The sequence below is a fragment of the Taeniopygia guttata genome, chromosome 3 (genome assembly GCF_048771995.1).
Source record: "Taeniopygia guttata chromosome 3, bTaeGut7.mat, whole genome shotgun sequence".
NCBI classification, from domain to species: domain Eukaryota; kingdom Metazoa; phylum Chordata; class Aves; order Passeriformes; family Estrildidae; genus Taeniopygia; species Taeniopygia guttata.
The window spans coordinates 46759965-46773218 of NC_133027.1; the positions used below are offsets into that span (position 1 = coordinate 46759965).

The 13254-nt window shown below is 45.5% G+C and overlaps 1 protein-coding gene across 1 annotated transcript; it reads left to right on the forward strand.

Moving 5' to 3' along the window:
• Positions 1-11465: 11465 nt before the first annotated feature.
• GPR6 (G protein-coupled receptor 6) lies at positions 11466-13024 on the forward strand. The gene has a single exon (XM_030267732.4). It carries the CDS (start codon positions 11561-11563, stop codon positions 12545-12547), a length of 987 nt encoding a protein of 328 aa, XP_030123592.3. The 5' UTR covers positions 11466-11560; the 3' UTR covers positions 12548-13024.
• Positions 13025-13254: the final 230 nt, after the last annotated feature.

Genomic DNA, 13254 nt, shown 5'->3' on the forward strand with positions numbered 1-13254 from the left:
ATTCCACATCTCTGCTTCCTTCCCCACAATATGATCTGAAATAACTAATTTTAATTTTTTAAGCAGCGAAACTTTCATATCTTGATCTTCTGCAGAGCTTTGCGAATGGCTGAGGTGTGATCTGTGGGAACTTGGTGGCACAAAGAAGCCAGGGGAGGTGTGGGAGCAGGCCATGGGAGAGCAGCTGTGGAGGTTTGCTGTCTCTTGAAATCTGCTGCCCAGGTGGAAATCAAATTATCCATGGCAGAATTTCAGGCACTGCCTTGAAAGCGCAGGGGCAGCACAGCACAGGTTCCCCTCTCACCACTGCGAGAGTGGTGGGGAGAGCCAATGGCTCTTGTCACTCTTTCACTCCTCTGATAAGAATAAGAGCAATGGGTTATGAGGGAAGCACTAAATCCCTGTACAGGGGTGCACTGGTTGTCCATCTGCAACAGGCTGTAGAGAAGCAGTTCCTGCATTTGGAGAGGTTCAGTTTGGAGGGGTAAAAAGCCATGTGCCCGAACAAGCAGAAGGTTTCTGTGCCAGTCACCTTTGCATCACATTCCTCCCCTTGCTCCTCACCTATCCTCTACAGTCACTCAGCTGTTCACTTCCAGGATTTTTTAAAATCCATAGTGCTGCTCAGGAAAGGAATAAAAATAAAGTGATGTGTTAGAAATGGAGGCATCTAATGCAACCCAAGAGAGCAGCATTTGACTGGCAACTCTGTTGCCACTGATAATGTTCAGTTCCATACTAGAGGCAAGTATCCTCACAATTACAGATAAGATCAATTAGATCACTTACTGGTTAGAGTAACAAAATTGAGGCTCAAAATTGAGTATTGCTAGAGGAAGGTGAGATATAATTAACAAAGAAAACACCACCAGAAGACTATCAGTGCACAAACTCAAAACCAGCAAAAAGGACATAATTACAAATACACTAAGTGATGCTTCCCTGGAAATCAGCATCTTGTCTCTTTCAACCAGACCTGAAATCTTCCCCTGCTCACAGAGCAGGGCAGCAGCTGGTCCTGCTATGGGGCTGTGTGGGAATGCAGGACTGGCTCATCTCTAAAGTCACATTGGATACTTCTAGATAAATTAACAAAGGTTTTTTTTTTTCCCACATTGAGAACCCAATTTAATTTAGAGTGTTGTCTGATCTTGATGATCTACAAAATATCTTTAACTAGAGGTAACTCTAACCCTTTGGGCATTTAAAAAGAAATATTTCTATGCCTTTAGATAATAAATACAAGCAAAAGCCATATTAGCATTTTAAATGTCAAAAAGATAACAAGCATCATTTTTGGAGAGCTCTTACAATGTAACTGGGTTTTTACATCTTTTGAATCCCACGAGGAATTCACAACAAGGTTTTCTGAAATACTTAGTTTAAATACTAAAGTTACTAAACATTTGAGAGTGGTATCTGAGCATAATTGTTGTTGTCCTTTCCCTCAATTCATAGATATTTGTGTTACCTTAATGTAAAGTGCCAGTGAAATGCAAAGAGGAGTGACCCTGTCTCTGAAGTTTATTTGGCTAATGTGTAACTGCAAATAGCGGAAGGTCAATAAACAAGAAAAGCTTCAGGGCTTACAGAAATAGCTGACTCATGTTTGATGATACAGAGATTGTCCAAAAGCCCCTGGGTCTGGGATGAAGCGGGCAAAACACAGTGGAGTTTGGTGTGCAGCATCCTCCCACAGTGCAAAGGAAATGTGGATGGGACAGAGGTGTTGCCACAAATCCACTCCTCTGCAGGAAGAGGAGTGCAGGAAGAGCTCCTCTTACACAGGGAGAGGAGCTCTGCTTCCCTTCTGGCACCACCTGCCTGGTGAGAGGTGGCACTGAGGGGTGGACAATGAAGGGTGGTGGTATCCCCACTCCAGCTGTATCACTGCTATGAGGTTGGACCCCGTTGTTGTTGGGCTCTGCTGCTGAATTTTTTTTGGCTGAGCTTTTGGGTTTGCGCCTGTAAAGTGAAAAATCAGGATCTTGCAGTGAACCTCACGTACTGGATTGACTTCTCATGGGGATCTTCCTGAAGAGTAGGACTCTCTCCTTCTCTTTCTCTCTGTATGCATGGCGTGCAGGTGTGTGTGTGCATGCATGTAAATAAGGCCTAATAATGACATTAAATTAATTCCTTCTGTTGCTATGGGAACACACACTATTGACTGAAGAGTGTACAGCAGAAGTAGGTGTTATGGCTAATACCAGAGCAGACCTTTGGATTTACCCTCTAAAACTTTGGGTTTTTTTTCCCAAAGCAGATTGCAAAAAAAAAAAAAAAAAAAAATTTGGTTGGACCTCCTGAGGCTGGGAAACTCAAATTAGGAATTGTCGATCTTTTCCCAGCTTGCAAATGAGCCAATCTTCACGCCTAATATTAGCAAGCCCCACCTGGCACATCAGCCTGTGCCTGGGGCTGGTTCCCAAGGAGATGAGCAGTGGGCTGGCAGGGGGGCAGGAGCAGGCAGTGCTGAGCATCGGCTCCTTCAGCACCTCCCAGTGATCCATTGGCCTGAGGGACAAAAATCTCCGGCCCCCAGACCCACCTGAGGTGCAAAGGCTTGCAGGGCAGCAAAGGATCCCAAAATCACACTCCCCCTTGACAGGCAGGGTTTTCTTCTGAGCTGTCTGTGCTTTCAAATCAGAGTCCCCTCACTGGATGGCAAAGGGCACAAAACCAATGGGCACAATTTTGGCGGTGTCATGGTACCAAAGGCCTGGTGCTGAGGAACCCTCTGCTTTGATCACCACCACTGCCTGCCAGGTTATTAGTAAATAGCAACAACAACAGTAACAATAGTCAGGAGACATCAGTGAAGGCACAAGCTTTGATTCCCCCTACAGCCATTTGCTGCAATCTGACAGCCAGTCAGTTTTTGACCTCGTACACCTTGCTAATGCCACACCACAGAAGTCCCTAGTGTCATGCAGTACCTAATCACACACTTTGGAGAAATCCAAGTGTATTTTTCTGTGTAGAGGTGTTGGTTCCATCCCACAGAGGTGTCTGATCCCATGACTGAGGGAAATAAAAAGTATCTAGAGTGGTGTGTCCTCTGAGAAGCCATGCTAATGACATCACTTAGGTGTCCAGCGTATGATTCTTAGCTGCTAAGGATGTCTGCATATCTTTTTTTAACCAGGATGACTTCTCCCCAACAAAACATGCTGTGGGTTTTTGAGTTTGGGTTTTTGGGTTTGGGTTTTTGGTTTAATTGTTTGTTGGTGGGGGTTTTTTTGTTTGGTTTTGGTTTTTTGTTTGTTTGTTTGTTTGTTTGTTTTGTTTTGGGGGTTTTTTTTACTTTTAACAATGTTTCTGAGATTATATCTGCAGGAGCTCCCACAGAATGATCTGAATGATATCCATTTGGCATCAACATTTCCACCATTAAACTCACAGTCCCAGGCACCACATCACACTTTGGAAAACTGGCCACTTTTAAAGCCCTGAATATACATCTGAGTGCTTGGTACTGCATTCTGTTTGCACAACATAAATGTCAACACAGCCTGACATGGGGTACCTAGGCAACAGCTAATTTTGAGGTCAGTGATTAACTCTTCTTTGTCAGAGTGTAATTTACCATCAAATTATCTCCAGCTGAATATAGCACTTTCTGGATTAAAAAAGGTCTTCTTGCTATTTTAAGACACCGAGAGCCTGTATTAATGGTGGCAAGAGATGTTTGCTGCATTTTCTGCTTTTCCAAATACGGATGTTCATGAGAAGAGCAGTCTGTTAGGGACGGTGACCCCTACTCCAGTATTCCCAAGAAGAGGAACCAAAGGCTGAGTTCAGCCACTGCACACCATGCCACAGTGTTTGTGGCCATAGAAGAAAGCAATCAATTTTTATTTTTCATGGCATACATACACACTTTCTTGATTAGATAAAAAGTGGATGCTATCAATTAGCACATATATCAACAGTGAAGTATTGATGCTCAGCTTGGGTTTTGCTCTTTCGCTCTCTACACAAAGCACATTGCTGCCTTCAGCTCTTCAAAGTCCCTAATTTTTTCATTAACTTCTAGCTAGTGACTCAACCCACAATTTTGGATTTAAAGCTCTCCATGTCCTACCACTCTATTTCAAACCCCTAATTCTACCTCATAGGCTTTTTGGAAATAATAGTGAAAAACTTGACATATTAGAAGGCCCTTCTAGTGCTCATGTCAAGAAACAGACCCTTCTGCAGGGATTACAGGGGTGAAACAATTGTTCTTCTGCCTGGAAAACTACTCATTTGTGATCTACATCAGCATGAGCATTTTTATGGAAGACTCCAAAGCTATGGACATCACACCATTGGGTCCCTGCATTTGGTACTGCCAAGCTGAGCATGGGTTCACTTGTGGGATGAGGAGGAAGAGAGCAAGTTGAATGTATTTGCTTTGTCTGTGGATTTTTCCCAGCCTTTCCAAGCCTTGGGAGATGTAATCATCCCTGCCCTGATGATCTTCCCTGTAAGCACCCCGCCATTCTAATAACTTCAGCCTTGCCACACAGGGAAAAAAAAAAAAACCCTACAAAAAAAATGTTTCCTGAGAATTTGCAATTCTCTGTTACTGACACAGATAAGTATTCATCAATTTGTTTCTTGCTGGCAGACACCCAGGCTGTTGAGCAGTAACTGGCTTGTTTTAGACTTGCTTTAATTTGTTCTCTTAGAGGAAAAGTCTTCTATAAGTTTTGCCAAGCTGACAAGTAAAGAAATATGAAACTATATTTGTATCTGGAAGACTCATACAAAATATGTACAGAACTAAACTTTAAAATAACAAGGGTGTATATATGTAGATGCTGTTAGTTTACACCTGAGTTATTAGTGTCTCTGGGTAATATCTAATTTGATATATAATATATTTGGTTGGGATGTATGGATCTGTGCCTGTGATTTCAAATTCCCAGACCAAGCACCCCAGGACAGCATTCCCACTGGCAGGCAGGGACTTTGCTTTCTCCCCATAACCTGCCCCACTGCTGAAGGTACAGCCTTCCTCTCTGAAGAAGAAAGCAGCAGCTCTTTGCCTGCTTTCCTGCCATTAACAGAAAAGATCTCACCTGTTCTACCACATCTTTTTAGGATGCAATCTTCTCAGATGCCTGGGATTTCTTGCAGTTTAGTGACTCAAGGCCACCCAGTGTTTCTTGGCTTCCACCTTGTAATTAGGGAAATTAGTTTAGCCCTGGAAGAAATTGCCTATGGAGATCGGACCAGCTCCATCACTGAAATTTTAAGGGCAATTTTAAGGACAAATTGGAAAACCAGCAACAGAGGATTGAGTACAGTACCTTGAGTACAGCTCATTTTGTACTGAGGCTGTGTGGAGATGTACCAGAGCAGGAGGAGGAAACAAAGCCTGACTACAGCCTCACAAGGTGAGTGAAGCTGGAGATTTGCTCCTGCCTCAAAACCAATGTTTCTGTATTACATGCAGTGGCTGCTTAATATGGTTGTTGGCCCAAATTTTACGTGGGGGCCTAATTCATTCCTGTGGGAGATGTGGGGCAGAGAATCAGACTTCCCCTACCAATTCCATAGGGACATGTTCAGTCATTACATAAGTACCTAAGGGGCTGTGTCTGGGCAAATGTTTTCTTCTAGATTTTATAAAAATACCCTGCTTGGGTCTCTACAAACAAAAACAAGAGTACCAATTTTTGGGAATGTGTTCTAGGGCAGATCCTTCTTGGGCAGAAGTGCAGAACTGTTGTCGCAGCCTATCCCTCTGGTCAGACCCATGGTTGAGCTTATCCTATTCTCCAGCTGGACCCTATTCTGAGCTCTACCTGCTCAACAGATCCCCAGCATTGGGATTCCTGGCTTAGAAATATATTTTTTCCCATTTTGGGGAGGCTCATACCTTACTGTTGTTCCCCAAGCCCTTTATAGGAACTGGCCCACAGAGCCACGTCTGTGCTGCAGGCAGGGAAATTACCCATGGGTGATGATGGGGCTGTCTTCTTGCAATTTCCAATAAAGCAATTTCAGAGAGGGAGATGGGCATAGTGCTTTTTCCACAATGAAATTTATTTTTAGCTGGCATTCTACTATCTGGAAAAATTGTTATCAAATTCACTATTAACTTTAATGAAAAATATCTATCTACACCCTCCTGTGTAGCCACCGTTCATCAACTTATAGAATCACATGGAACAACAGAAACTAGTGGTTTTAGTTATTTTAGCAAAATAAATTTGCAGTTGCTTTTTACAAAGCGGCAAAACATTTGTTAGGTGAACTCTGGACTCCCTCTCTTAGATGTGCAATTTAAAGACCAGTTTGAAGCCTTTCAAAAACTTTAGCAAAAAGGTTTTGAAAAAGTTTAAATTAATAAGAACAATAAAAGACTTTGTTCCATTGCACTTGATGACACATCTAGTGATGAATGACCTTTGTTGCTGCTGCTTTCTTTCCATCAACAGAACAAGCAGGGCAAGGAAGGAAAGGTGCAAAATATGTGTATTTAGCTTCGGCTGATTCATCACTTATCTCTAGAAATAAATAGAGTGGACCAGAGGCTAACTTTTCCAATAAGGGTAAGCAGTTACCATACAAACCCACGTGCAGCTCTTTCCACATCCAAAGTTGCTGGCCTAAGTTACTCCTTTGGAAGCTCAGCTAGCTCCTCTGCCTCACCCTGGCTGGCTGCTGGCAGTGGGCTGATAGAGGTAGAGATTGCTAAGCACGTGTTGATAGCTCTCATAGTATCTGTGCCCTTTCTAAATGATAATACAAAAGCTCAAGCTTTCAAAACAACTTCTCAAAAATAAACATGTCTGGGTGGTGAACATTCAGAAAAGGTGCCTCTGTCTAAGCTTAAGAGGTCAAAGCTGCATCCAAAACTCATCCTGTCTGCAGTGGGAGTGGGAGGAGGAAGAGGAATCAGAGCCTGGAACCTTGCCACTGTCAGCCAAGGGCAGAACCAGCAGCTGCTGAAACTGTGAGTGGGGCAGGGCCAGGGGAGGTTGGGTGGGAATTCTACCTCAGAAAAAAAATTCGACCTCAGGTTCAGCCTGAATTCATTCTGACTAGTATTTCTTACATTATTGAAGGCAGATTTTCGCCTGCTTATGTGAAGTTTGTCCCTATACTTCCTGCTAGTGATTCAGAGACCACCTAAGATGCAGTATAATTCAAAAGCACCCATAAAATCCATTGGACAAATGCAACCTTCTAAATGTAACCGAGTAAACCAGGATTTTCAACCAAAGCATGTGCTAGAAAAAGTGTGATAGTTGTTTTCTTCTGTTTATGCAGACCTGTGTAGCCTTACTGTGCAAGTGAAACAGATTTTACAGATGTTCAGGCTGTTTTCTGGAATGTATTTTTATGAGGGGCACAGCATCCAAGCAGCTGGAAACTTTTCATAAAGGAGTGGTAGCACCATGAGTTCTCCATCAAGAAGCACAGTCAAGGTCCATGCAGGAAACAAGGTGTGTGGTGGAGAAACAGGACTGCGGAGGATGAGATTGAAATTCTAAATGGTGTTTGAACTCCTCTGAGGTTTATGTCACCAGTAGGTTTTGCAATGTTTGCAGGTAGACACCTGTCCAAATATGAAGGATCAAGCAGAGGGTATCATTAGTAAAAACCTGGAAATTGGTGTCACCAGGTGACTCAGCTGAGTTCACCAACTCAGGAAAATTATAAACTTGAAGAAGCATCTAAATGGATTGCTAAGGGCTTAAAACATCTTTTCACACCAGCTGTATAGACATCTCCAAAATGCCAACGCTGGTGAGCTCGCCATCTGTGTTATCCTCTTTTCTCTTCCCCTCCTCCCGCCTTTATTTTAAGGCTTCTTTATGTTGCCAGAAGAAAAATGTCTCTTCAATATTTTCAGCATGTTATTGGAAAGATAAATTTTGAAGATAAATTTTTGTTGGTTCCAACTCTTGCTATGTAAAGCACATTTAATAATACCTAACATTTACTCAATTAATCATTAAAAATACCAGTTAGCAAAATAATCCATAGTTAACTGAAATTAAGTAATCACATATTAAAATTACACGACAATACTGCTCAGCTCTCAGAACAGATGGAGAATTCAAGCAGAGAGGTTTTTAAAACATTTGTTTCAGCAACTTTTTTATTTTGTTGCTACTTAATTTTCAGAAACTCACTAAGATAATTACTGAGTTATATCATACACGATGCTTAGGTATGCACTGCTGGAACATAGCTTTTTATGTTTATGTTCTCCTGTGAGATCTGCAGATCCAGCCTCAGCTAGGAGGGCAAGATAAAAACATCTTGATGACTATGCAAAAGGTCTGACCAGACTTTTCTCTCTGCTGCTCCTTATGGTGCTGTGGGAAATGTGGTGGCTTTTAGGCACCAGCTTTGTATCTACTCATTGAGTCCTCTTTTTTTCCCACAACGAGTTAAAATTAAGAGCAATCCAGACGGCTCACCTTTTGTTGGAATGACTGATGAATCTCTACGAAGAAGATAAAAGGCCTTTAATGACAGCTCTGGAAATACAAACATTTCCCAAGGAGGTGTAACCATTTTAATAAGCGTGGAGCTGGTCCCTAACCCTGCCAGTTGATACTTGGCAATGTGAGGGAGATGAGGAAGACACACAGCACTGCTCCGTGGGCTCTGTAAGAACCTGACGAGGACTGCAAGAGCATCCTTCTCTTGAAAGGGTGAAAGTCCAGGGAAATGAGGGAACTAAAGAGTTGGAAGAACTCAGAAAAAACCTGACTCAAGGAGCAAAGACAAGCTGGACATGTGCAGCTCCTGTTCAGAGACACGCTACGGTGGTTGAGCAATTCTTTCCTCGAGTAAAATTTGTGACCACAGGCGCAGGGTGTGAGACTAGCCTGCTCTCAGGCTAAAAACTCTTCCTACATCTTACTCTCAGATCCTAACACTCTCACAAGGTTTCACTACACATGAAATGACTTCTGCCTTGGCAGCATGGGCTCTTAATGTTTTCAATTAAGGAAAACCGTTTAAAATCCACAATATAAAAAAAATACACTGTCCTGTGATACACATGCTATTGTAGCCAAGACCTGGCACATACTAGTTTCCCAGCAGTAACAGGTTGGTCAAAGATGTGACAAATTGGCCACAAACCAAGACTTTCCACACCACATCTCATTACTGAAAACCAGATAAATTACATTTATCTTTCTGCTTTTTAGATGCCATAAAATTACTGTAGATCTTACAGCTTTATATGGACCCCAGCTGGTTCATGTTTGCAAACCTGACTTGCTAAGTTTGAGTGGCAGCATTTTTAATCAATTTTGAAAGATGTTTGGAATAATTTATTCTGCCACAGTCATTTTAATTAATGTTGAAATTAACCACCTCTGTTTGAGAGGCAGACTGGAGGATTTCCTCTGGGCAAATACAGAATTTTACTTTACCTGAGATTTTACCTTGCCTTCTGTTGCCTTGCTCTGTAGAAGCTCTTTCCACGCTGTGATTCTTGTGATTTCAATATTAATCTTAATCCAAGTTTACATTAGCCATACCTGTTCTGCAGCTGGAAGAGGCAACTGCTATGTTCTAAACTATTGCAGGGGTACTCGACCAAGTGCTTGAGTTGAGGAGACTTGCAAACCCCTCTTAACTCCGCTTGAAACTGGTTTTACTGCAGCTACTAATGCTGTTTTAGTGCCTGGATAAATAAGGGACAACATACAAAAAAAATGGCAGAACACCCCACAGGGATCGTGGACACAAGTTGTAGTGAAGGGAATTACTAAATAAAACGGAAAAATCTTCACAGTTGAGGGTGAAGCAGAGCCGCAGGTTGCCCAGAGAGGCTGTACAATCTTCCTTGGGGGTAATCAGACTTGACTGAATGAGACCCTGAGGAAAACCTTTGCACAGTTGATGCTGTCCCTGCTCTGAGCAGGTGGTGGGACAGGAGAGATGCCCCAGACATAACCTCCACTGATGCCTTCCAAATTAAGCTTTTCTGAGATCTGTGTTTCAGAATTCCTGGGGAGCGATGGCTTCAGTTGTTTACAGAGGTACAGAGTGTCCACAGCTTGCCTTGATGATAGTGTTTAGCCTGCAGGAGGACATCGACAGGGGTGGATGTAATGAGTGCTGACACTAATTCTTTTTGAATGTGCCCACCTTTTACTGTGGCACAGCCTGCATGCTTTGTTTGGACTGTTCAAGACAGTAAACACATTTTCTTCTAATGTATTTTTCAAAATTGTGTCTAGATGGTTTACATGCTGTTCTCATAACTGAGAGGCTATTTTATTTCACATTCTTTTGATTGTCAGTCACAGAATGAACGCAGTGTCCCAGACTGAGGCAGAGGGGAGCTACCCACTGCCCACATTTTTTTGATACTGGTTTTGTCATCAATGGGCACAAGAATGTTACCTATCCTTTGACCATATCAATATGTATAAATATTTCAAATGCAGGATGGTGCCAGGCTCTTTTTGGTGGTGCCCAGTGGCAGGATGAGGATCAATGGCTGTACACTAAAATGCAAGAAATTCTACCTCAACCTGAGGAAGAACTTCTTTATACAGAGGGTGGCAGAACACTGGAACAGGCTGCCCGGGGAGGTTGTGGAGTCTCCCTCTCTGGAGATATTCAAGACCCACCTGGCATGTTCCTGTGTCACGGGCTCTGTACTGACCCTGCCTTGGCAGGGAGGTTGGACTGCGTGTTTCTCCAGAGATCCCCCCAGCCCTCGCGATCCTGTGATTCTGCTTCATCTATTCATGCTTTAGAGAGAGAACGTGCTGGCTGCTGCTTGGTTGTGACACACAAAGGGTGAGACAAGGAGAGAACTGGTATCTGTTATGCCCATGGGATTGAGTCTTCTATGGATTGACCTTAACATTTTGGGGACCTCAGAAAACGGCGCGGGTGCTTTCGGTGGCGAACAGGCTGTAAGCCGCAGAGTATATGCTGTGCAGAGAGCGTAACTGTGGAACGAGCTTTTCCACAGCTGCTTCGAGCGCTACTCGGGCACATTTCCACCCGGCGGAGCGCGGAGCTCCCGCTGGGCTCAGAGCCCTTACACCCAATGCTGCACGGACGGCACCCACCGCGGGAGAAGCGGCTGCGGAGCGGGGAGAAGAGCAGCGGGAGAACCGGCTCCTTGCCTGTGTGTGAGTGTGTGTGTGAGTGAGTGTGTGTGTGTGTGTGTGTGTGCGTGTGTATGTGAGTGTGTGCTCACTTCTCTCTCCCGGAGCCCCCGACCCAACCCTCCCTTCCCCGGAGCCGGGCGGGGAGAGGGGCCGGCGCTGCCCCCGCCGCCTCACAGCACGGCGCCCAGGCCCGCCCCGCTCCCGCCGCCCGGGCTGCCCGGCCCGGCCCGCCCCTGACGTGTGTGCGGGGCGGGGCGCGGGGGCGGCCGGGCCGGCGGGAAACTTCTGCGGCTTCAGCACCACAGACAGGGCGGGCGCGGTGCCGCCGCCCGGCATGCGCGCCCCGCCGCCCCACCGCCGCCCCACCGCCGCCCCACCGCCGCCCCACCGCCGCCCCAGCTGCCCACGGCCCATCGCCGCTCCGCCGCGGTCCCCGCGCAGCCCCGGCCGCCCGGGCGGCGATGGAGGCAGCGGCAGCCCTGAACGAGAGCGGAGCGGCGGCCCCGCGGCTGCCGGCCGGCGGCGGCAACTCCTCGCTGGAGCTCTCGTCGCGGCCCCCCGCGCCCGCCGCCCTCAACCCCTGGGATGTGATGCTCTGCGTGTCCGGCACCGCCATCGCCTGCGAGAACGCCTTGGTGGTTGCCATCATCTGCTACTCGCCCGCCCTGCGCACCCCCATGTTCGTGCTGGTAGGCAGCCTGGCCACGGCTGACCTCCTGGCCGGCCTCGGCCTCATCCTCAACTTCGTTTTCCAGTACGTGATCCGCTCGGAGACGGTCAGCCTGCTGACGGTGGGCTTCCTCGTCGCCTCCTTCGCCGCCTCCGTGAGTAGCTTGCTGGCCATCACGGTCGATCGCTACCTCTCCCTCTACAATGCCCTCACCTACTACTCGGAGAGGACGGTGCTCTGCATCCACACCATGCTGGCGGGTGCCTGGGGGGTCTCCCTCTGCCTGGGGCTGCTGCCCGTCCTGGGCTGGAACTGCCTCCACGACCGCACCTCCTGCAGCGTCGTCAGACCCTTGACCAAGAGTAACGTGACGCTGCTGTCTGCCTCTTTCTTTCTCATTTTCCTCATCATGCTCCATCTATACATCGAGATCTGCAAGATTGTCTGCAGGCATGCCCACCAGATAGCTCTCCAGCAGCACTTTCTGACTGCTTCGCACTATGTCACCACCAAAAAAGGAGTGTCTACCCTGGCTATCATCCTTGGGACTTTCGGAGCCAGCTGGCTGCCTTTTGCCATCTACTGTGTGGTGGGGGATCCTGACTATCCTTCTGTGTACACGTATGCCACGCTCCTACCTGCTACCTACAACTCCATGATCAACCCCATCATTTATGCCTACAGAAACCAGGAAATCCAGAGGTCCATGTGGGTGCTCTTCTGTGGCTGCTTTCAGGCTAAAGTGTCCTTTCGCTCCCGGTCCCCCAGCGACGTCTGAGTTTCTCTGTCAAACTGCACCCAGTGACAATCTACCCAGTGAACTAGTACAGTGCCTGTTCTAAACTTCAAACTACGTCGTGAAGTCATTGGAAACATGCTTAAGTATTAGCACTTTATACATATTTGTATCTCGGAGAGTGGTTCGGGGTGTGGAGTTTCGGGTTCCCTGAAAAAAAAAATAACAATGTGGTTGTATATAAATTTGCACATCACATTTGTAAAGTGAAGACATTCCGGTACCGCTTGACTATAGCACCTTATTTCTAGCTGCTGACCTGCCAAAACAGTGTTGCCTTTCTGAAGGGCAGAGGGAAAGAAAGTTGTGTTCGTGTCGTATTTCTAAGTGTGTGTGTTGGGGAGGGAAGGGGGTGGGGACGTATGGATGTGATGTGTGTGTCTATCTATACTTTGCTGCACAACATTGATAAATTATAACATTTTGTATACAAATAAAAATATATAAAATGTAATCTAACATTGTGTGTTCAGATACATTTAGAAAGAAGAGTTGAGTGAAGTCCCTTTGTTTACTTTTGAAGGCTCCCCATGTAATTCTGCCTAAAGAGATCATCATTCACTATGGAGATTAAATACTAGACCAAGAAAGGCACCTTCCTGCTTGTTTGTTCTCTGCTTTAGTCTGGCAAAGAGTAACGGAGAGCACAAATTCTTTTTTTTTTTTTTTTTTCACCTCCAACAACCAAG

Coding starts and splice junctions, on each gene's coding strand:
- GPR6 (XM_030267732.4), top strand. CDS start 11,561: ATGGAGGCAGCGGCAGCCCTGAACGAGAGCGGAGCGGCGGCCCCGCGG.